Genomic DNA, 26,271 nt, shown 5'->3' with positions numbered 1-26,271 from the left:
ACGCTTGGTTAGTAATTTTTTTAATTAATAATTATAATTAAATTGTATTTTATAGTATTAAAAGCACGTGTGGTTTGGTATTGCAGCTTTGTTCTTTAGTTAATTAAGTTTGGTCATTATTCATTTGGGTTGACTAGTTCCTGTTCTATACTTACTGTTCCACCTATATGTTCGAACTAACTGTTCTACCTCTACTGTTCCACCTGTCTGTTCTAACTGTTCCACCTTTACTGTTCCACCTGCCTGTTCTAAGTAACGGTTCCACCTTCACTGTTCCACCTAATTGTTCTAAGTAACTGTTCTACCTTCACTGATCCGCATCTACTGTTCCACCTACATTATTTTACCTATGTCCTAAACTGTTTCACCTATGTCCTAAACTGTTCCATCTTCACCGTTCCACATAACTGTTCTACTCAATTTACTGTTTTTTGTATTTTGTTTTTTCAATCGTATGCTTCAATTGCCAACGTTAATTACGACATAAGTTACAGAATTGACATACCCGTGATAAATTAAGTTTAGGTTAGGTTAGGCTAAGTTAGGTTAGGTTAGGTTAGGCTAAGTTAGGTTAGGTTAGGTTAGGTTAGCGTTAGACTAGGTTAGGTTAAGTTTGGTTAGGTTAGGTTAAGTCTGGTTAGGTTAGGTTAGCGTTAGACTAGGTTAGGTTAAGTTTGGTTAGGTTAGGTTAATCTTCAGGTGAAATAAAACTGTTATATCGTCATAAAACATAACCCTTAGCGATCATTAGTTCAGGTATCTACAATTTTATTATTTACTCAATATTTAAAACCAATAAGTAATTAGTAAAGAAACTATAGCAGAAGTGACGGAATTGGTATAAAATATTCCCTACAAGTATAACCAATAGCTATCATATCTCTCCATACTGAATAAAACACATGATAAAGAGAAAGGAGAGATAGAAAGGAGAGAGAAAGAATCAGAGAGGGGAGATGGGAAGATAGCTTGAGATGTAAGAGCGTGGGTGAAAAGAAAGTGGTGGATAGAAAGGAGAGAAGGAATATAGTGGTGAAAGGAATAAAGTAGGAGAGTCGATAAGGGAAAGGGGAGACGGGGATAAAGTTGGGAACAGAGAGGAATAAAAGAGGAAGGAAAAGAAGAAAGGTGGAGAGTTAGAGATTGAGAGGAAAAGGAGAGAGAGGAAATAAACAGTTGGTAAAGAGAGACGAGAAATATGAGAAGGAAGAGATGGATGTAGATCAGAGAGAGAGAGAGAGAGAGAGAGAGAGAGAGAGAGAGAGAGAGCTATGAATCTATTGAAAGTGCAATACGTGTGAGGTTTCGTGTATAAAAAATTATTTCAATGCTTCAGTCTCCTGTGTGTGTGTGTGTGTGTGTGTGTGTGTGTGTGTGTGTGTGTGTGTGTGTGTGTGTGTGGAAGAAATTAAGTTAGTTTAGGTTCAGTTAGGTAAGTAAGGTTACTTTAGGTTAGGTTAGGTTAGGTTAGGTTAGGTTAACGTTAGAGTTTGTTAATATTCAGGTGAAATAAACTGAAGGCTAAGGTGATTCAACTTTTCTTATACTTATTAACACAATAGCGGCTCTAGCCTTCTGAACAATGTATCGAACTTGTTGCTGTGGCTCTGAATCCTACATCAGTTTACATTGTTTCACTGCTGTTATATATCTAAACTATTTAAACTGCCGTAAACAACACAACAAAACTCATATGTTACACACTTTTAAGACCGACTCACCACACAGTTTATATAAAGGTCATGACTTTTAATAGATACAAGTCTCAACTATTAATTTTTCTCGTCTAGATGATTTAGTAAACAAATTGAGCGTGTCGCAATAAAATATATACACGCAGAATATCGTGTGAATGTTTTAATAATAACAAAATTTTTCCTCACACATCAACAAGTGAGGACAATGTTGCTGTTGTAATAAACATTCGCCCTTACTCCATGAAAATCAGTAAGGTTGTGTGTTTAATGTTTCTTTCTGAGACATACTGTAGTGTTTATTCGTCACTTCTCGACCACACACATGACTTATTGCTGAAATTCAAAACAATTATTGAATGTTGAAAATAAATTTTAAGGTTTTTTCAAGTATTTACCATTATATTTGCCTCTCGGTAACATACACTTCATCACAACATCGATATAGGAGAGTAAAAACACAGACAGAAAACACAAATTTATTTATTTATATATAAATTTTGGCTCTATAGCTTCCATATCACAAAAAAATCTACTTAATGTTATCTAGAAGTATGCTAGAAACGCAGCGTTCAGAGTGAGTCACCTTTATCAGTATCAACAATCACGTTCAACCCATTATGTTCATAGCATCATCAACTCCATGTAAATTATTGCTAAATGCTGGTAATATTTATACACAACCGTGCCAATGAGGTGAACGGTGATCGTCTGAAGAGGAGGAGGAGGAGGAGGAGAAGAAGAGGAAGAAGAAAAGAAGAAGGAAGGTTAGTACTAAGGGGAAGGAGGAGAGAAGTGTGTGTGTTCATTTATTTCCAATGTGTAAGAGGTTTGTGGTTAATAAGTGCTCAGATAAATATTCAATGCTCCAGTGGTCATCTATTGTAAGAGTGAGTGTGTGTGTGTGTGTGTGTGTGTGTGTGTGTGTGTGTGTGTGTGTGTGTGTGTGTGTGTGTGTGTGTGTGTGTGTGTGTGTGTGTGTGTGTGTGTGTGTGTGTGTGTGTGTGTGTGTGTGTGTGCAAGTAATTAACGTGTTCTTGTTTCGGTAGTTAAAGAGTGACAGCCATGGACCTCTGAGAGCGTCACCAGATGAATGGGGACCTGGCGAGGAATGTGTGGTCAGGAATATAGACTTGTGGTGGAGATGAATGTGTGGGAGCGAGTCCTGGTGTTGTGTGCTGTCCGGGGAACACATTGCCTCCGAGAGACCAATAAAGTGTGAAAGTAGATACGGTCAAGGAAGTTAATACGGTTAAGAGTGTAGATATAGTCAGGGAAGTTAATACGGTCAAGAATGTAGATACGGTTAAGGAAGTTAATACGGTCAAGAATGTAGATACGGTCAAGAATGTAGATACGATCAAGAATGTAGATACGGTCAAGAATGTAGGTACGGTCAAGGAATTTTATACGGTCAAGGGAGTTAATACGATCAAGAATGTAGATATACGGTCAATAAGAAAATGCGTTCAGTCAAGATAAGAACCAAAATGGATTACTCTAAGGCAAAGTAACCTTACGGAACACGCGTAAGTGATAGAAAAAAAATCATGTTGGAGGATAAGTGACAAAGATGGGAGGTCAACTAAGGTCACACTTACAACCAAGGAAAGATAATCAAGGATGAATTCAACCCGTCTTAGGATATTACGCAACAAAGTCAAGTAATTGTGATTTATAGTCATGGGTTAAAATGCAGTATGAATAGAAATGCCACTGAAAGACAGACAAACACGGTAACAATAATAAAGAGTTTGGTTTATGACACTAGTGACGGTCAGAGGTGGCCAAGGTATAAATTTCGATCAGTATGTATGTGCGGTCAATATACTGTACAAGTATGTGTGTGATTGAGGTATAGATACGGTTAAGGTGTAGGTGCGGTCTGTGGATAGATGTAGTCAAGGTGTGTGTGTGTGTGTGTGTGTGTGTGATAAGTTTATAGTAACGGTCAAGATACACATGCGGCCAATCAGTGTACGGTTAAAGTTAGGAAGGAGGAGAGAGGGGGTGAAAATTAGAATGAAAGGAAGTCCTATTATCCGGGTGTAGAGTCGAGGGGGGGGGGGATGGGAGGTGAGATGGGGGGGAGGTTGCTCGCGGGGTCGACCAATTGAATCTCGTTAATCCAACCTCTCAATGGCCAGACGTCTAATAAATATGACTTAATTACCTCTATATTCCACCCCTCTCGGCATTAACACCAGCGACTCCACCAATTCCCTGTCAATTACAATCTATATTTAATGTCGTTTATCTCTCAACTTGAGGTTCCCAGAGCAGCAATTCTTTCTGAGAGGTAATTTTCGGTCTCTTTTTTTTATCAATGACTAATATCTCGAGTAACATTTATGTGTATATGACCTTAACAATAGCCCGGTGTGGTGTGAGCTGGTTAATGTCACAACTCAAACTGAATTATTAAACTGGAATTCTCGGGGTCCAGATGTGTAGCTTCCTGAAAGCTAGAATACTCATGAATATTGGACGATATTTGTGAATATTTTATAGCGCGCCATACGTATCCATAAATCGTGGGAGCAATACTTGGCTATGTGATATTCCCGTTACGAGAAGACTGGGAACGAGACCCTGACGTGACGCACTGGTGTGCCTAATTAAAATTCCCTTTTAAGGTGATTTATTATTATAGTTGAGGGTAAATTTTCTCCCTTTAGATACAACTGTAGTGGAGTGTCAGTCCTTACGTCCTCAATATTTCTAAAAGTGAACGAACTCGGCGACAAGTGCTTCTAGAGCCATTTAGATTTATCGTATATAACGACTAACCTTACTCTCCCTCTCTTAAGAATGAAAGCTATCTTATATAAATTTTAATGGCAAAATATAAACAATATAGCTTATAACATGAAGGAACAAACTTTATTTTGTTTTTGTAAGAACTTGCAAATATCAGGGTTTAACTCCGGTGCATTTCTCCCTCACGATTTCACTTTATCAATGAATAATTATTTGGAACGTAATTTACAGATGGACAAACAATCACGAACGACGACGACTGTACTTTGATAGCGACGGCATGATGATGTCACAGCAAATTCGAGCTTAAAGTACCTGGCTATAGTGACGTTGGTATTGTTACCCTCCAAAAGAAGCCGATCTGTTGACGCTGCGGCAGTGACGGTGTCGAGTGTTTGATTATAGTGACGCCATAAGTCACAGTTACGTCACGGTAGTTACAAGACCAAGTAGCGTTACAATAGCTAAGGCTTTAAATCACTCATTGGAAATAAAATCATATTAATTACACGGGCAAACCACCTGCATACTATGACGTCACACAAAAGCTGTTTACAGTGAGGCCATTACAGTGATAGATACTTCATACGTGATCCCTCCAGTGATGTCACATATAAGCTGTTCTTGGTGATGTCATTAGAATAACAAGGAGTGACTATAACACCACATATATGTTCAGCGCTACGTTATTACAGTAACAACTTGAAGGTGTTTACCGTAGTGTCATGGTAACAGTGGGCCTACAACATAGACGGTATAGTGAGTCTTGGACCTCGCGGAGCGGTATAATGGATATAAGTGTAGCTCTCGTCTCTCTCTGGGCAGATTGATGGATGTAGCGATGTTACCTCCACTCTTCACCTTAACCAAGAAGTAACAAATAATGGTCGTACATCTAGTGGTCATCGAGACGAACTAACAGTCAATGGAGTTGAAAAATAATACGATGATCTGCGCTGCAACTTCTCAGATCCAACAATGTGCCCAAGAAAGTCACGATCACGTTTAGTAAACAGAGCAAGAAAGATAATATACATAGAGACAGACAGAGACCAGACATGCAGGAAGAGTTGAGTATGATGCCAGAGCAGGATCTCAGCACGTAGCAATGATCCTGAAATTCTCAAAACTCGCTATTTGAGCAGATACAAAAAGCAATTGACAGGTAGTGTGTAGCGCCTCCTGCTGGACTTGTAGTCTGGCGTCGACGTACTGGTCGGAGGAAACTCTGCACGCACCTCGGCCACACTACAGTATGTTTCCTTAAGTGTGCAGCTTTCTCATATTCCGGAAGACCTTGGAGTAGAGCCTGCCAGAATTTTCTTTCTGGATGAGGTGGGCTGAGTAATCATTTGCTTCCACTGTTCAAATATCGGTTCAAGAGTTTCAGAGTTAAAGGTTTGAATGGTTCCGTGAGAACAGACGAACCCATCTTGGTTGCAATAATAACACACAATTTATCAGCAACAAATAATGCTTCATATCAATGGAGCCATGCACAAGTCACCCTAATCACGTGCTCGGTTCAAAATGTGATTACTTATGGAATATATATACTTCATTAGTAGCTTGTCTGGAACACACTCTGCCTCGGGTGCTGAAAAAAAAAAGAATTCTTGACGAGTTCAACAGAATCTTGCTCTAGAGTGTAAAGGCCAGAGATGGCAGGTGACACGCTCGGCCACTAGTCAGGAAACACCTCTGGCATCACGCAGTGGGTAAGTAAATACCATTTAACTCATCTACAATTCTCTTTTTAATGCGAACACGCCCTTTGTCATCACCCACTGTACATCGCGTCCAAACATTTCAGAATCACAAACACCCCCAAATAGAAGTAGCCTTTCATAACACCATAGAGTTTGTTTACATAGCTTGGTATATTGGCATGTGTGTAAATATCATTCTTTTGCGTCTATGCATATATTCAAAAATTTACAATATATTGCCAATAACGTAAGCTTCGAAAACAGGGAAATGAAGTCCTGGTTCAGGACACATATTTTGTTTTCCATTTATCTGTATGTTTTTTCTTTGCAGACACTTTTGTTTAAAACTGTTTTGCTGGAATAAATCAGTTAAACTACTCTAACACTATATATACACAGCTAAGACTCAGTCGTCACAACAAATCTTCACAGATATACAGTATTTCAGTCATATAAATCCACACAACATTTTTCCAAGTCCTCTTCAGCACTGTTGTCTCGTGTTCCTTGACTTTGTAGTGGTAACTGGTGTTGTTGAGGAACAGTTCACACTCAAATTGTGACGTGTATAAAAAATCATTTTTCACATGACTGACCTTTGTCAGGAGCTATGTTTTGTTCGTCTTCTTTTTACATATACAAACTATGTTTTTATGTTACACTTCAGAAATATAAATTGTTTGCTTGAACAGCAACTAATGAATTATAATAGGCATATGATAGGCAGGATTGAGAAGAAATTTACACTATATATATATATATATATATATATATATATATATATATATATATATATATATATATATATATATATATATATATATATATATATATATATATATATATATATATATATATATATATACACAGGTGTCCCATAAATTTCCATACATAGGAAAAATAAATTTTATATGAAAATCCATTTTTATTTATATAATATGCTCTACATGACTACCATTCTGTTGAAAACACTCTTCAATGCGTGTCCTCCACTGCTGAAGAACACGTTCAAGCACAGCTGGAGTTATGCTTGTAATGGCGTTGGTGATACGTTGTATGGAAACTTATGGGACACCCTGTATATATATATATATATATATATATATATATATATATATATATATATATATATATATATATATATATATATATATATATATATATATATATATATATATATAACGGAGGATCTGGTAAGATAAGAAGTTCAATGTATTTTCCAGTTATATTCTCCGTACAACATCTTAACATTTATTGTTAGCAAATGATACTTGTTGATTTATATATCATGACGTTTTTTTTTCCATTATTTATATTAAACTATTATCTGATTATTATAAAGATACATCTGTGTTACTTTCATTGGTAAATTCTGCTAATTGAAACTCTTCTCTTTGTCTTATAAATCACTAGAAGTAAAGTGGATGAGCACGACCCATCTTCACTATGTTGGTGCACCTTCATGTTTACACCTGGTAGTGGTGCTCACTTATAGGGCTGCCGTCAGTGTTTCCTGCCACTGATACACATCTCTCACTGTACTTCACGGCAGTAATAACAAAGGCAGTGTTGTCACAATAATTTTTCTTTATAATAAAGTTGAATTTCCATTTTTTTCAGCATAAATACACTTTTTCTTATTGTATAACTTCAGCACCGAAACAAATAATTTTGTTTTGCTATTTGAAATATTTTTGACATCTGGTCAGTAAACAAAAATTTTTTTTTCACATTTTCATATGAATGTATGTTTTTTTTTCAAAGAATCTTTGAGTCTGATGGTGTGAATAAAGATTCATCTTACCAGAATTTGAATATTTCTTGATCAACTGATTTAATCCTTTCGGTGTGGCAGCTCTGATCTGTAGTGTGTATTTCTTATCCTTTACTAACAGTATAACACTTTCATTAATAATAATAATTGCCTCTCCTCTTATATTCCATTTTTATGTATAATGTCATATTGCATCACAGTACAGATATACGTTATAATCAATACCAGGGCGTCCAAATTAATACCTACAATACGATTATCATAATTTATCATCATTATGGCTAAGTATATAAGTAAACCACCTCAAGCTTTTCTTAATTAAAATATTCCTAATGTTTAACGGCCGTGGTTACTGTTGAAGCAAAGCTTTACCGCCAGTTAAAACATTATTGTCCTCGCGTTCTCAACCCGTTCGGATATTCCAGTGTTTTCTTCTCGATTCAATTTTTCATTTTATCTGTCTTTCTCCCCCACGTTACCCAGTCTCCTTCCTGCCGCAGTCTCCTCCGTGTTTCTGTCCCTCGCCCTAAAAGAGGGTGGCCCGGCGTGGTCCAGGGGGGGAGGGGCGTGATGGTGGTGTCTCGCTTGTCTTGTGAAGATCACTACAGGAAGGAGTACGGCTATAGCTTGGGCCACTGACGCGCTGTAACACGAGATAGAGAGACACATTAGTTGATGTAAGTAAGTGTGGAATGATGTCTGGGAAATTTGTGTGTGTGTGTGTGTGTGTGTGTGTGTGTGTGTGTGTGTGTGTGTGTGTGTATGTAATATGTATATATAATAATAATAATAATAATAATATAATAATAATAATAATAATAATAAACGGTTTATTAATAGAGTTGCAGCCGGTGGCTGAAAATATACACTTACATTTGATTTAGACATAATGATATAATATGCATTGTGTGTGTGTGTGTGTGTGTGTGTGTGTGCGTGTGTGTTTTTAACTGTAAGAACACTAAAGAACACGAACACTAGTTATTCTATTTTCGTTAGTAAAAGTTATATTCCTCTCGGAGTTTGTATATTCAGGTCATACATGAGAGAGGAAACACAACAACAGGAACAACGTGACCAACGACTGATGATACATTTGTTTAGAACCGAGCTGGTCGTGCGTCCGGCAGTGTTGGACGAGCGAGCTGTAAAAATCTCTCTCCGAGTCAGTTACTTAATATAACTCTACGGCTACATCAACCCAGATTTCACTAACAATATTTTATACCTGAAAATTCAAGTGTCTGTGTATGTAAAAGAAAAAAAAATGAAATATCAACAAATATGAAAAAATCTTGTATGTGACTTTACACGTTTGCTTTTTTTAGTAAAAAAATCAGCTGAGTTGGACTAAATATCACCGTACATGACCAAAGTCACACAAACTAAATTTAATTTTCGTTGGCTGGCTGGGTTAAGTCTGCCTCGACTAGAGTAGATCAAACTAGTATTTTAATATCATTAGTGTATATTTTTTTTCTTCATATGTGTGCGCTTTCGTTGAAGTTACTTTGACCGTTTGTTTAAATTTCACAGATGCGGTTTTCACAATTTTCCCTTCAATTAAGTAATTATTTGGTGCTGAGGAATTCAAGATAATAAGATAATGATTATATTAGCAGCGATATTTTGTGATAATTGACACCCTTTTTTCCTTAGTGTATATATATATATATATATATATATATATATATATATATATATATATATATATATATATATATATATATATATATATATATATATATATATATATATATATATATAAGAAAGAGAGAGAGAGAGAAAGAAAACACATTAAAGCTTGTATCAAGAACACCAACACTCATAAACTCGAATATACAGAAAAACGAAATTCTCTCTATTTACTTTAGCTGTGTTTGTGTTTTTCTCTTTTCCAAAGTGTGTGGCAGGGAGGGCGGGCCGGGCCTCATATGTCCGTCATAATGGCAGAAAGTTTGTGTGGGGTGTGAACCAAGCACATGATCTCCGCGAGTTAGCTAAGCTGTTTAAAAGTTGCCGCGTTTAAAAAATGACTCATAAAACACGGATGAACAGCCTCCCTCGCCAGCTATAATGACCTTTGTTATCCCGGAGTTTAAGGGCGAGAACGAGATCCCCAGCCATAAATTGATGCCCGGACGGTAGGCTTATATAGAGAGCTTTCTGAAGTACGTTTAAAGTGGCTGACAGACGCTGATTCCCAAACTTTCAGCGTGTCAGGGATCGTTTGCATGCATTTACGCTGCAACATAAGAGATTTTAATCCCTTTAAGCTCATGTTCATGGTGGATAATATTCTTTTGTGTTGATTGGTAGCGTCGGTCGCTCTCTGTCTCAGATGCTGTGAATCTCCCGACCTTCTAACGTTACTTTCATTAGTTTTCGAATATATATATATATATATATATATATATATATATATATATATATATATATATATATATATATATATATATATATACATATTTTTTTTATATGGTGTATACATTTTTAAATGAATTATTAGGAAATGGTGAATATCACATAATTAGAAGACAGTTGAGGGGTCATTGCATTTGATAGGCAATAACTTATCGGATAAAATGTAAACATTGGTCAAAAGGTAAACATTATGGGACTCTCACCTGCGTAGAACATCTCCCTATGCATGGTAGGACAGCCCTTGCTCCTGTGGGCGTTGGTGAAGTCGATGTTGGTTCTGACGGTGCGGTGGTGCAGAGGCTTCGCAGGACGGAAGTTGTTCGCCATCTTCGCCTTGGGTGTAGCCTGGTCACCCTGCATCAGTAGCCGTAGGGCGTAAAGCTGCGGCAGAAGACAACACCACATCAGTACATGGATGTATCAAACGGCAGGAGGGAGGAAGGTGAGGGGTGGGCAACTGGTAGTGTAGATTAGTGATGGTAAATAGATCAAGATCATCATGAGTGTCTATAAAGAACAACAGTTAATGGGGTAAGGTATGTGGTGAAAAGACAACAATGACAACTGTTCTGTGGTAGACCCATCTTGTAACAGATATTTTCACTGAACTTCACAAGCTGTGCTAGATAACCTAACATTCCTGGTAGCAACAACATTATCCCTGGGAAGATGCTAGTAATCGATCACTTTCCTGTTACAGAATGTCAGAGGTACGAGGTAACCCAACGAATACATTAAAAACGGGACTTTATATATCCGAATTGATAGATCTGTCATGGGAGAGATGAGTTTAGGCAAGGAAGTGATGGACTGTTTCTATACCTCCTTGAGCGTGTGTCCTGAGGCTGGGCCACGGGGACGGCGTGGGGCAAAAAAGGGAGGTTACGGGGCGAGGCAGGGAGGTTATGTGGTAAGTGAGGGAGGTTGTGGGGTGAGGGAGCGAGGTTGTAGGGCGAAGGATGTAGGGAGGCTGTGAGAAAAGGGAGGGGGGGGAGGGGAGAAAGAAGGAGGAAAGGCGGGAGAGGAAGCAGAAAGGGAGGTAGGGAGGGAGGGAGGGAGGGTGGGTGGGTGAGGGACTTATGACATAATATATCACAAATTTACTTCTTGGGTCACAGAGCCTGACAGCCGCACTCCACATGCTGACAATAAAACAGTGAATATGTAGTAAACATCTCGGAAGTTACCTTTATCTTAAAAAAAAGGAGGAAAAGAAAAAGAGATCGCGATAAATCAAAAAGAGTAAATATTATCTCATTAGAAATTTATTACTGAGAGCTTAAAACGAAGTGAAAATCCGAAAGAAGCAGCGAATGAAGAGCAAGATCAGTTTCTATTAGATAGTCACAAGGGACTAGACCCGACGTGGGGAAAGTTTGGAGGTCTTATAGTGGGAGTGAAGGATGATGAAGAAGAAGGAGACGAGGGAAAGTATTGTCAGGGAAGTAATGGGAAAGAAAGAGAGAAAGACGAGAACGTATTGTCAAAAACGATATCGAAAAGAAAAAGTTACGAGATGGTTTTGCCCAGAGAGAGAAGAAAAATATAAGAGAAATATAGTACTCGGTGAATTAAGAAATAGAGTGAGAGGAAAAGGTATCATCATCAGTGCAGAAAACATATTGGCAAGTAACGCAAGTTGGGTAATGGAAGAGAAAGTGAGGAAGTCAGGGAGAAGTATTGCCTGAAGGAGAAGAGACCAGAGAGTATTGCCACAAGGAATGTTGGACTGAGCAATATTGGGGGCAAGTAAAACATCTTTTTCACCCAAGGAAGAAAAGAGAGAGAGAGAGAGAGAGAGAGAGAGAGAGAGAGAGAGAGAGAGAGAGAGATGATAAGCCTTAAGTGCAGGGACACACACACACATACACACACACACACACACACACACACACACACACACACACACACCTGCTGCTTGGTGATATATACAGGCTTGTTCATGATCAGCCAGGTAGTAGTCTCCCAGCAGCCAGGGTGGGTGGTTGATCCGTCGTAGGTCATGTAGTGGTGGGTGGTGGGTAGGAGGCCGGCCAGGGAGAGGTGCTTAATGGGCCACTTCTGACCTCTGTAGATGACCTTCTGAAACCCGGACGCCAGGATCCCCACGTCATCGTTGCCGTTCTCTCCAACCTATAACAAGGATATAACACTGGTTGAGTACATGATGCAGAGTACACGATTCACTGAGTCCGAGATATGAGGTATTGAGGACGTCACTTTGTCTTGAGTACCAGATGTGGTGTTTTGTGTACCAGCTGCTATATTCTGAGTACCAGATGTAGTTTTTATTGAAATATTTAAAGGAAGGAAAAAGAAAGAATTAGGTATTTGATGATAGAGATGCATATTGTAAAGAATATTCCATTTTCAAGTGTATTTCATCGTAAATATTGCGTTATTGTAATACGATCCATTGCTGCAAATGCTCTGTTTGAGAGCGGATATTGCCTCTGTCAAAATCATAAACAACAATGGAATTCTTTTGAAATGCAATGTGGTCGGGATACGTTAAGTTGTCAGTGGATTGTCTATAATACAACGTTTGATATCAACACACTAAGTGAATGCTTGGGCGGAGGTAACACGGGCTTTCAGTGCCTCACGCAACGACAAACCCGCTATTTTCTTTTCTTTTTTTGTGATCATCTTAGTACTGAACTTCAAAAAGACACTCAGACACGCACATTTCGGGACAGTATTGAAACGAATACTATATTGTGTGAACCATTGTACATGTGTATATAATATTTTTTTTTTGGGGGGGAGGGGTGAAGAGGGGTGACTGAAACTTCTAATACTAAACAAAAGAACTCCAGTCTAGTAAATTACATCTTCATATGCGGCCAGAGGGTGTAAGTAAGCCAAGGTGGGTCTGTGTGTCTGGAAATACTGTGGAGTGGTCACCTTCAGCGATCCATGTTGGCTGAGTACATCATGTCCGCTAAATGGTTTTGGCCTTGGCTTTAAGTGAAGATCAGAACGGGTGGAAATTATTAGGAGAAAGATGAGGAGGTGAGTGAAGAGAAGGAGGAGTAGGGTGGGAGAAGGGGTGTTCAATTAGGTTGAAGGAGAGGATAGGAGCAAAACATAGGATGAAAGTAAGAAAGAATAAAAAAGAGGAATAAAAGAAAGAAGTCGCAATAGAATAACGCAAAGATGACAGATACTCCCACTGCCAACCCCAAATTTCTTCACAAGTTGACAAATACATCCCGACCTCCACAAGATACATTTACCAGTGATATATAATAGGAGGTGGAGGCCAGGAGGAGACCACCTGAACCTCCCAAGAGCGTCAGTCGTAAATAAACCACATTACTCCATCAGCCACGGACCTGACACCAAGGGATGTAATTGTCATGTACTCATAAAGAACTAAAAAAAATAATAATTCTGCTATGTCCAGGTGTCAGCGAGAAATGGTTGTGATGAGAACTTTAATTAAAATATTAAATATAGATTAAATTACTACAAATAAAAGAGAACAAAACCAAGAGATGATAAGTCACCTCCCCGCTGACCCCGTGAGCAGTCGCTGACACCTAGTGAGGAGGACGACCTCGCTCACGGGATGTACACAACACCTCATTGTGACAAAAGTGCAAGTGTCTTCTACCCTGTGTGTGTGTGTGTGTGTGTGTGTGTGTGTGTGTGTGTGTGTGTGTGTGTGTGTGTGTGTGTGTGTGTGTGTGTGTGTGTGTGTGTGTGTTTATAATCATCTAGGTCTGTATTTATGCATGTGTTCAAGTGTATATGTCATAACACTAATACCTTTGCTCTCACAGTGTGGTTGGTGGTGTAAGAGACACGACGGGGCGTGGAGGTAAACACCTCCTCCTCACGTCCCAAATCTCCATAAAGCGTCATGATCCGGGTAAAGTCGCGGCCACTTGCAGACGCCACAACCTTTCCACACATTGCCACCAGCACCTGCCTTCCGTGCGATCCCTTCCCCCTAACATATTCCCTCCCTTACATCTTATTTAAACACCATTTTACAAACTTTTGCCAGGAGTGTGGAGGAAAAAATAGTCGCGTGTTTTACCGAGGAAAGCTGAGAGGAGCTCACACAAGAGTGAGTCTTGACGTTATCACCTTTGTCAACCATTTCCCTCTGTTTTGGTTTCTGACAAAGTGCAAATTCCTGCCGTTTCCTCAGCGCCACCACCAGACTTCGTTATCTGGAATGAGGGTAGGCGGTGCTAGAGTGAGGGGAGAGACACCTCAGCCTTGGGAGCAATGCCACTTCCACCTCCAGCCCCGCGCCGCTACGACAGGGGAAGTGGGCTATCATTACGTGCTGTAACCGGTTCATTGTGTGTCCCTGCCTCTATGTATGTATGTATGTATGTATGTATGTATGTATGTATGTATGTATGTATGTATGTATGTATGTATGTATGTATGTATGTATGTATGTATGTATGTATGTATGTATGTATGTATGTATGTATGTATGTATGCATGTATGCTGCATGTATGTATGTATGTATGTATGTATGTATGTATGTATGTATGTATGTATGTATGTATGTATGTATGTATGTATGTATGTATGTATGTATGTATGTATGTATGTATGTATGTATGTATGTATGTATGTATGTATGTATGTATGTATGTATGTATGTATGTATGTATGTATGTATGTATGTATGTATGTATGTATGTATGTATGTATGTATGTATGTATGTATGTATGTATGTATGTATGTAATGTAATGTAATGTAATGTAATGTAATGTAATGTAATGTAATGTAATGTAATGTAATGTAATGTAATAAGACACCTTACAAGAATAGTTACCCATCACCAGTTAGATTAGTTAGACAAGGTTAGATTAGTTAGATCAGATAGATAAGTTTACTGTTAGATGAGTTAGATAAGGTTAGTGTTAGATCAGTAAAAGTAATCTTATAATCCAGGCGAACGTTCTTGGAAGTTTGGCTTCAACCTGAGATAATGAGATAAGTTCTGGAGACTGTTATGTATGGTGCGTCGTGTGTTATGTGTGTCGTCTGTTGTGTGTGGTGCGTCGTGTGTGGTGCGTCGTGTGTTATATGTGGTGCGTCGTGTGTGGTGCGTCGTGTGTTATATGTGGTGCGTCGTGTGTTATTCGTGGTGCGTCGTCTGTTAAGTGTGGTGCGTCGTGTGTCATGTGTGGTGCGTCGTGTGTTATGTGTGTGGTGCGTCGTCTGTTAAGTGTGGTGCGTCGTGTGTTATGTGTGTGGTGCGTCGTGTGTTATGTGTGGTGCGTCGCCTGTTAAGTATGGTGCGTCGTCTGTTAAGTGTGGTGCGTCGTCTGTTAAGTGTGGTGCGATCATTCCCGTGTAAACGACCAAACCAATGTCAGCAATCAACCCACTGTCAGCTACCAATTAATTATTAGCGATCAACTCTCTGTAACTGGTCACTTTCATCCAAGACTCTCATCATCATCATCATCATCATCATCATCATCGTCGTCGTGTTCGTCTTCGTCGTCGTCAGAAGTTTACTTTATTCACCAACCAGTATTGTAGAGGGTAGAAGAGGAGGAGAAGAAGGAAGCTGAACCAGCATCTCCACACTAACACCCGTACACTCCTCTCCTCCTCCTGCCTCTGCTCTCCCACTTAGAAAACTCACTAAGTTCAAAATTAAATATCCTAAGGTCGTAATCTTTATGAGAGTGGCTTCTGGGCTTGTGAGTTTTATTAGGTTTTTAAAGTTCTCAGACGCAAAGAGTTTTACTGTCGAACTTGGTTTGTTACTCTGGTATGAGACGCGAGAATTTGGAAGTGAGTCGCCGTGTGTGAGAGAGAGAGAGAGAGAGATGCATCAAACATTCCGTCTCCCTATTCTCTCCATGCTAGTGTTGGTAAAAATACAGTGTGTACCCGTGAGTGTGTGTATGTGTGTGTAACAATGAATTCTTTTTTGTAGAGTTTGCACAGTTGTAAATGTGTTAATACGTCCATATACGTATATAAATAAATAAAGATACGAGTATTATATTTCTTCACGTTAAATGGCCTCATGTTAACTGCACAGGAACAGGTATCGTGAGGGCTGTCGGCCGTCATCACGAGTGAAGGTCACAAGTCTGTTTCAAGAACCACTGCTGATATATTCTATCTTCTCGTGTTGGTTTTATTATTATTTTATGATATAATCTGGAACTGAGGATAGAGCTGTCGACACTCTAGTCTTCGTGATGAATTTGATTAATAAAAAGGAAAATTCACCTCAAGACGAACATACACACACGACACACACGCACGTACGCACGCACACACACGACACACACGCACGCACACACACACACACACACACACGACATACGAACTTAATAAAAAAATGTCAAAAAACTACAACTAGCGACATAAATTATTATAATTAGTATTTTTTGACGACTCTGAACGTATCGAGTCCAAATACGAATTACTAAATAATTCTTACTCTCCACGACTTAATATAGACGGCAGTAGCTCTGAAGGGTATACATATATAACATTAATTGTGTGTGTGTACATATATACAGTATATATGTGTGTGTTGTGGCGTTAATACCAGCCGCCATATACCATTCCCACCTCCTAGATTCTGAATATTTTACGTTAATATCCTCCACGAGCTAACAATTAGGAAATAGTTCGATCAATCTCGCAGTCGATCTTTGTCTACCCGCCAGCAATTGCCCGGAATAAACATTTTTTGTGGCGTTTATTATTCATAGTATCGATGAATTCCGACGTTCGGGTCTGATTGGTAGACAGGATGATCAGTGGTGGCCATCTCAGGAGACAAATGTCGCAAGGACTGTATTGACTGACGAATGAATTATTTACATTTGTGTTCAGTTGTTGGCGTTACCCTGAATTGTCCTTTATTCTTATCTTAGAAGGTACAAGTGAAGGACGATGCATAAAACAAGAGCAAAGAAGCCGATAGATTCGTAGTCACTGTGGGTATCCAAGTATGCCTAATTTTTCATGGGAATGACTACCGTATGTCAGGATAGCTAAATGGGGAACAGTTATGTTACATACCCTGCCTCCTCTCCCTTTTCTTCCACCTCCTCCCCTTCCCCCTCTCCCTCCTTCCTCTCCTCCCCTTCCTTCCTCTTCCTATTCTTCCTGCTTCCTCCCCTCCCCTTCTCCCTCCTTCTTCTCCTTCCTCTTCCTCCGTTCTCTATCTCTTCCTCTCCCTCCCCTCTTCCTTCCCTCCCCACTCATTCTCCAGAAGAAAAAAAAATTAAATAAACTACCGAATGTAACTGACATTAGAGTTCCATCTCTCGGAACTCACCGGCTGACACCAACAGGAGACACGTTCTTAGACTGACAGCACCATGACGGAATATTTCTCATACATATCATTCTAAAATATCACACACGCGCACATACACACACACACACACACACACACACACACACACACACACACACACGCACACATTATATAATACAGGTAATCTTTTAAAGCATTATAACCTGTAAATATCTGGCGTAAAAACCTTGCCTCTTTCCCTCTCAGTTCACATAACGCGGCCAGTAATTGAGGAAGAGGAGCGATAATGACACACACAACCTCACCATAATGTGATAATGTGAAGTGTAGATTTTACTGTCATATTTATTTGTGTTTTGATTCGCTGATACAAAACCACTTTATCGGATTACATGATTTACTTTCTATTATCATGGTGAAATATCCGCTCAAATGTAAACACTTTGATTTTAAAGGGAAATTTATGTGTTTAATCTATTGTTTTTTTTTTATTTACAATACGAATGTTACAATTTATTTAGGTTTTTTTTTTTTTTTTTTTACATTTTTACTGATGATTCCACTTCCAGCGTGATTCCCTTTTTTTGTTGTTGTTGTCATTGATAGATTTCATTGAGCTACACTGTGATTATTTCATCAATGTATTTTTATAAACTGTTGTTGATTTTAACAGATGACTGATATATTCGATTACACTTTTTAATGAAGGAGAGTATTACACATTTATATTTCGCTGTTGACTGTCAATGTTTTGGGGTAATGGCCAACATTTTTCATTGTCTATCACTGGATTAAATTGATAAATCATTTTTTTTATTGTTTTAATTGATTCTTGGGGGTTGATCAATATTTTGTGCAGGTAGTTTGTTGAGGATATTTTGCTTATTCTCTTTTTTTTATTGTCCACCGTGTGTCTCTCTCTCTCTCTCTCTCTCTCTCTCTCTCTCTCTCTCTCTCATATATTTAATTGCTGAAATATGTCTTTAATGTTGTCTAATTAACTGTAGGTCATTTGTTGTCAATAATGATATGCACTGATTTTGCAATATCTGTATACACGCTGAACTATTAACAAACTTTTAGTAATCGTAGAACGTAAAAAGTCTTCAAGGAGTTATTAACATAAGTAATTACCAGAACTAACACTTTTTGACCTCAAATCTCTAAGCAGCATGATAAAGCATACCTTTATTGAGACTCAGAAAAAAACGGCGCAAAATGGTCCAAAAACGCAAATTTATACGCTCTAACATCAGCTAAAAACACACCCCAAATATCTCAAAACTTATAAGAAACGAGAAATTAGTGTTAATTACAGTCTAATTAATTGGTCACATGGTCAACAGTATAAAGAAATACTACTACAATCCTATAGAGCATCATTAAAATAACAAACTCAGGATGTAGTCAAGAAATCACAAATTCTTTATTTTTCTATTTTGGTTCCTCTTAAAAATACAAAACCTCGACCAACTATATAATGGTTAAAAATTTCGAATCAATAAAATAAATGTTAAATCAAAATGGCACAAAATGGCACTATTACCATTAAATAAGGGTCATAACTCCTGGTCATGTCGTTTCGGGAGGAGGGGAAGGGGGAGGACGATTTTAATGTTGGCACCTTAATAGCCGAATCATATAAAATTTGCCATAATTTGTGAGGAAATTGCAAATTATGCCAATTTATAAAGCGCGCAAATGACAGTGAAATTTTATATATTTTTTTTTCCTGCGGGTGAAAAGTGGACTGTTGAGATCTGGGTTGAGACAGGAGGACGGGGATGAGGAGGAGAAGGAGGAAAGGGAAGAGGAGGAGAAGGAAGGAACAGGAGGAAGAAGATGTGGGAGAAGAGGAAGAGCAAAAGGAGGAGGAGGAGGAGGAGAAAGAAAGAAGAATCAGAAGAGGAAGAAGAGGAATAGGAACAGCATGAGGAGGAGAAAGGAGGAAAAGGTACAAAAGAAAAATGAAACACAAGAGAATAAGGAAGAGGATAAATAAAAAGAGGAGGAGATTAGAGGAAGAGTATCGGGAAGAGACAGGAGAGCGAAGAAGATGAAGCAACAGAAAGTATCAAGAGTCAAGTGGAGAGGAGAGCTCTGAGGAGGCGGATGAAGTAGAGAGCGCCACGATAGGGAGGATAGACATAGAGGCAGTGATGTAAGACGTCGCCAGGAGGATGCGGGTGCTGATGCTGCTCCCTGATGGTCGTCGTCTGTTCCTCTCGTTGTCTGCGATTGTTCCCGGAAGTAGGATGGTAGGAGAGAGGAAAGAACGGAGGGAGAAGAGGACAAAGGAAGAGGAGGAGGAGGAGAAGGAGGAGGCCACTGTTGTCTCCTTTCCCTTACAGACAATCTCTTCTCTCCCACTTTACTCCCATATGTCTCTTTCCCCTCCTCTTCCATACGTCCCTTCCTCCTCCTCCTCTCCCAAATCTCTCTTTTCCCTACTCTCTATTACAATCCTTCCCTTTCCCCTTCCACCTCTCACACTCCCCTTCCCTATCGGAACACATCCCCTCACCCTCCCTCACGCCCGTTCCCCCTTCATATAAATCAGTACACTCTCGAGCCTCATCCCTCCCCTCTCCCCTCTCCCCTCTCCCCTCTCCCCTCCCCTCCCCTCCCCTCATCGATTATTCAGTAACAATACAGTAGATAAATCATGGCTGCTACACAAGAGGGGATATAGAACACAGGAGAATAACATATCAGAAGAACAAACATTATTATATCATTAACGTTGTTCTTCTGAATTACGAAAAGAACCCCTACGTATCAACACAGCTTTCTAAACTTTAAATACAGAAAAAAAATCATCTCTTTAATACGATATATCAAGAAAATATAATAAATCTCAATACGGGAAAAAAAATCTTCCGCAACCATTTCACCGACCTGAGACACACTTTCTCACTCGGAGGAAATAATCCCGGGTGCTCCTAACAGCCCCTAGAACACAGTGTTGGGCTCCCTGTGTTGGTGAGCCATCCTGTAAAGCGGCCATTCTCCCTTGTATACCTAATTATCATAAATTCTGTTTTATGAGGTTCTGTATCCTATGAAAGAAGCTGCAAATTCCTTCGCACTTTACAGCAGCTTAGCGCCCGACTCATGATAAAAAGAGAAGAATTGTGGACTCGGGGCCTCTGTTGACAAGATATCAAGTGTGGAGGGTGGGCAGTATTTGGCTATAAGGTGACAGGAGTTATAGGACGTGACGGAACAGAATGATGAAGACACTGATAAATGTCTTCTATGTCTCTTTCTTTCTCTCTCTCTCTAGTGTTTCATTTCCTTTCTTTCATTTTCCTTGTAACATTTAGTCCTGAGCCTCTATGTCACACTTTGTATTGTGTCACATCCCTTGCTGTATCACACCCAATCTTGAGACATATTCTGTCATGTTACATTTAGTCTTGACCCACAACGAGTCCTGTGCCACACCTCAGCCAGTGGCATATACTCGTACAGTACCCCGTCTTGTGCCACACCCTGCCCCGTGCCAAGTGTGCCATACCCCACCATTTACCACACCCTATCCAGAGCCACATCCTATCCACAACCACATCCTCCAGTTTACTCATCTATTACGCATATTTGTCCAATTCATCCTCTGTTTTCATTCCCTAATCTCTCCACTATTTCCCCTAAGTCTCCTTCGTCTTGTCTTCACGCTAACCCTCAGACCTTCCCAATGGACCTGATCCCGAAGTTCGAAATGAAACTTAAGAAATATGACCCCCAACACCCCCCCTCCTCCTCCCTCTCCCTCACTACCACACGACCTTTCCTTCCTGTGGGGACTCTGTCAGCGTTTACCTGCAGGAGTTGACGTGTGGAATGTGGAGTGGGGTGTGGTGAGGTGCGGTCTCTCTCTCTCTCTCTCCTCACAGATCCTTCCTTGTACCTTTCCCCTCTGTATCCTTCCCTCTCCCTTCCTCACTACCATTTCCCCACTCGAGTAAGCGTGATATAAAATACAGTAATTAAGTGATCACCGACATGTGTCATTTTCTCAGTGTTGTCGTATAGAAGGAACAGCGATGACCACCTCTCTCTGTGGAGTGTCTAGGTTGTGTTGTGGTGCCGTGCGGGGGTTGAGTCCTTGGTTTTGTATGTTCGTCTGTCTGTCTGTCTGTCTAGTTCGTGTTGTTGTGTCGTGTGTTAGTCCACTCCTCTTTGCATATATGTATGTCTGTCTGTCTTTCTGTCTGTCTGTTTGCCTGTCTGTGTAGTTCGTGTTGTTGTGTCGTGTGGTCGTATGTTCCTCAACTTTGTCTGTTTATCTATGGCTGCCTACCTGTCTTTCTATATGCTTGGCTGTCTATTAGCCTGCATTCTATCTATCTATCTGTCTGCCTGACTGGCTGCCCGGTAGATTCAAATATGAATACATGAATACAATTGGTTTAATTCAAAATACACAACTGAAAAATTTAAGGAAGAATAAAAAAGTTAAAAAGAATAGTGTTGAAAATGTTGGAGAGAAGAGAACAACGTTGATGTATGAATATTCTAAAAAAAAACGTTAAATAAATCTCGAATTTTTATCATGCAGAATAAACGCATCAAGCCACTACAGAGACTCCCAGATGTACGGTAACACCACCAGTCCTCTCGCTAGTCAATCTTTAATACTTACTCGATACAACGGTGACATTTTTCACTATATCTACCGCCACTATCACAGGCAAACGGTCACTACAGCAACGCCAGCCATTGCGAAATAATGCCTTCTACGTTACACCCACGTGCCTCCTCCTCCTCCTCCTCCTCCGCCTCCTCTTCCTATTCCTCTTCCCCTTCGTCAGCCAATCACAGAAAATGCACATCCAAGAATGATAATTCGGCGAGGCAAATAACTGTACCGCACTGTAGTTTTTTTTGTGTGGGTGGTGGGCGAGACGGTAATTAGAAGGTGAGACAGCAGGTGTACCCTCGTCCCCTCGTGTGCGTGCCAGGGACCCACCTCCACCCCGCCCACACCCCCACCCCTAACCTACCCCCTACCGCAGCCCCCACCACTACTAATGCCTCCATCCACCACATAACTTATGCCTTCCAGTTAATGAACTCTGGATATACACTGTCATTTGTTTATCTAGACTCATGGATCGATAGACAAGGTTTCGTTTAATTATGTGGGTTTTTTTTTGTATTACCAAGAATATATTAGTTTATTTTGGCGCGGATTTTGTGTTTTAGTGAATACAAAGATATGACTGGATTAATTTGTATTATTATTAAATTTCTACATGTAAAGGAAGTTGTGATTCATTAATATAGAATAAAAAAAAAGACAACATTTTCTCTCTCCTTAACTACAACTTCAACTACCACAACAATTTCTGCCACCAACATCACCACTACTTACACCACCACCACCACCACTACTTACACCACCACCACTACACACGACACCACTACCACCACCACCACTACACACGACACCACTACTACCACCACCACCACCACAACAACAACAGCAGCGAAGGTTCATGTCATTACAAAAGTAGCTACCCACCACACGACTCATCCTCACCCGTACACACACACTACCTCACCCTCACCCTCACACTCTACCTCACCCTCACACACTCTACCTCACCCTCACACACTCTACTCCACCCTCACACACCTTATCTCATCTTGACACATTAAATCACTCTCACACACCTCACAGTATTAAATAATGACGCTGATAATGACAAAAAACCACCATCCCATCCCATCCCATCCCATCCCATCCCCAGTACTCCTCTATTAACCAGACTGACCCAGCGACTACCTCTACGTCTATCATCATATTATGTTGTTCATCGGCTCTAAGTAGTCAGCAGGTAGGTAGATCACAATACCTGCTTCCATCAGTAGGTGAGGCACTAATACCAACCCCCCCCTTTCCCTTTCTCTCACCCCGACCCATCCCAACCCCCCCCCCGAGGTGGGGAATGAGGTGGGATGGAGGAATAGAGGGATGATGGATGGGAGATGGAGGGAGGATGGGGAGATGGAGGGTGGGGGTGGGGATGGAGAGATGTGGGGGAGATGGAGGGTGGGGGGGATGGAGGGTGGGGAGAGGTGGGGATGGAGGTGGGGGATGGAGGTGGGGGGATGGAGGGTGGGGAGATGGAGGTGGGGGATGGAGGGGAGATGGAGGGGATGGATGGATGGGAGATGGATGGATGGGTGGTCGGGTAAAATGGTTGAGATCGTTGAACAGAATGTGTTAAGAAAATGAAGAAGGGAGAGAAGGAGGTGCTGAGTTTGGGGAGGAAAGTGAGGTGCGGGTGAAAATTAGTACATAGACTAGGGTGTGGAGCTGGGGAGGAGGACACGTGGCGTGGGAAGAGGAAGAAGAGTAAAAGGAAGCGGAGGAAGAAGAGGAGGAAGAAGAAGAAGAAGAAGAAGAAGAAGAAGAAGAAGAAGAAGAAGAAGATTGAGTTCGATACAGTCAAGGAGGATTTAAAAAGATTGGATTACAGGGTAGTTATGGCTATTCAGTACAGCTAACAGGACAAAGTGGAGGAGAGTTGTTGATAAGGAAAGGATGTTATGATAAATGGGGGAACTAGGAGGGAGCTGAAGTATTAATGAAGCTGTGGAGAGAGAAAATGAAGGTGAGGACGGAGGTAAATATAAACAGGAGGGAGAGAGTAGAAGAGAGAAGGAGAGAGTGTGTCAGTGATGTACACTAGTGATGTATCAAAGAGCCAGGGCGGTGTGTTGACGGTGTCGAAATTGGGAGAGAATTGTTGTGTTGTTGGTGGTGTTGTGTTGTTGTGGTGTTGTGGTGTTGTTGCTGCCGTGTATTGATGCGATATGATGTGGGGTGGCTGAGCTGACAAGTGCCGGTGGGAGGTAATGGTGATACATTGATATATTTGTCCACATACAAAAGATAAACGAGCATAATATGTACACGACAACAAGACCGCAGAGTCACAGGCAGAGGAGGATTGTGTAGCTGTCAGAGAGACCAGTGTGTGTGTCATCTATTCTCTTTCCTTAAGAGTTATGGGATAAACGTAGATATACAGAAATTCAAAGAAATCATGACAATAATACTACTACTAATAATAATAAGAGTGTTCCATATTGTCATTGTAACAAGAGACTCACTGGGATATATAATACCTGGTCATGGAAATCATTAAGAGAATGACCACACGTCTTCATTGGACCATATACTAATCTGATTAAGATGCTCATTAAAATTAATAGTCTGTTGAATCGTTGCTGTCGTCTGTCTTTCAGTCTGTTTGTCTGTTTGGCTTTCTCTCAGTATGTCTGTCGGTTGGTCTATATTTTTGACTGACTGTTTCGTTCATTATCTTTACAAGTAATTGATGATCTCTCTCTCTCTCTCTCTCTCTCTCTCTCTCTCTCTCTCTCTCATTCTTCTTCGTACTGTCTTTTATTTTCCCTCTCATTCCTTTCCTTTCCCTTCTCATCCTTCCCCTCTGTTTCCATTACCTTTCGCCCTCTCTTTCCATTACTCCTCCCTCTCATATCTTCCCGTCCCTCCCCCGTCCCCCCCGTTCTCCATTCCTTCCCTCATCTCATCCATTCCTTTCCCTCTCACCCCTTCCCATCCCCTCTCATCCATCTCTATCCCCCTCTCATCTCTCTCACCTGTATCATGATGGAGAGGCCAACGATGCCATTGGAGCCGAGCCGAGCCTCACTCATGTTGCGGTAAAGGTCCGCATTATACCCATACAACTGGATCTGTGGAGGACAAAAACACGTCGATGAGGAAAAATGGAAAATTGAAGAGAGTGTACACAGGAATAATAGAATAATTGAGGTGTGAGAAAAAAAAAGTGAGTTTAAAGGAAGGGAAATGTTAGATGATGGAGGTGTGAGGAAAAGAATGTATGAAAACGAAAAGAAAAGAGAGAGAAAAATCAAAGCTGATGAGGGAAAAAAAATAAGAAAGAGAGAATTGGACAACTAAATCCGTCGAGGAATGGAAAGTAAACATGGGTGGGCTGAGCGAGGAGGGAGGGAGGGAGGGAGGGAGGGAGGGAGGAATACGACCTATAACCAAAAGGAAATAAAGTTAACATTATTTTGTCCTTTATGTCTCTATTTGTTTCATATTATAATTTTGTCTTATAATTATGTTTGGTGTGTGTGTGTGTGTGTGTGTGTGTGTGTGTGTGTGTGTGTGTGTGTGTGTGTGTGTGTGTGTGTGTGTGTGTGTGTGTGTGTGTGTGTGTGTGTGTGTGTGCTGTGTGTGTGTGTGTGTGTGTGTGTGTGTGTGTGTGTGTGTGTGTGTGTGTGTGTGTGTGTGTGTGTGTGTGTGTGTGTGTGTGTGTGTGTGTGTGTGTGTGTGTGTGTGTGTGTGTGTGTGTGTGTGTGTGTGTGTGTGTGTGTGTGTGTGTGTGTGTGTGTGTGTGTGTGTGTGTGTGTGTGTGTGTGTGTGTGTGTGTGTGTGTGTGTGTGTGTGTGTGTGTGTGTGTGTGTGTGTGTGTGTGTGTGTGTGTGTGTGTGTGTGTGTGTGTGTGTGTGTGTGTGTGTGTGTGTGTGTGTGTGTGTGTGTGTGTGTGTGTGTGTGTGTGTGTGTGTGTGTGTGTGTGTGTGTGTGTGTGTGTGTGTGTGTGTGTGTGTGTGTGTGTGTGTGTG

At 40.4% G+C, this 26,271-nt stretch overlaps 1 protein-coding gene across 1 annotated transcript in view; it reads right to left on the bottom strand.

Annotated features, from left to right (window-relative positions):
• Positions 1-7,911: 7,911 nt before the first annotated feature.
• Positions 7,912-26,271, bottom strand: part of LOC121869782 (carbonic anhydrase-related protein 10-like) — a 165,154-nt gene continuing 146,794 nt past the window's right edge. The window contains exons 5-8 of the mRNA XM_042371343.1: positions 25,276-25,371; positions 12,273-12,494; positions 10,565-10,742; positions 7,912-8,580 (exon numbers count right to left, since the gene is read on the bottom strand). Of these exons, the coding sequence (XP_042227277.1) occupies positions 8,558-8,580; positions 10,565-10,742; positions 12,273-12,494; positions 25,276-25,371 (519 nt within the window). The 3' untranslated portion in view covers positions 7,912-8,557. The remainder of the gene's footprint in view (positions 8,581-10,564; positions 10,743-12,272; positions 12,495-25,275; positions 25,372-26,271) is intronic.

This window comes from Homarus americanus, unplaced genomic scaffold (assembly GCF_018991925.1).
Source record: "Homarus americanus isolate GMGI-L3 unplaced genomic scaffold, GMGI_Hamer_2.0 scaffold17515, whole genome shotgun sequence".
In the NCBI taxonomy this organism is placed as follows: domain Eukaryota; kingdom Metazoa; phylum Arthropoda; class Malacostraca; order Decapoda; family Nephropidae; genus Homarus; species Homarus americanus.
Note: the sequence above shows the minus strand (reverse complement) of the source record. Positions and strands in the feature narration are given on the sequence as shown.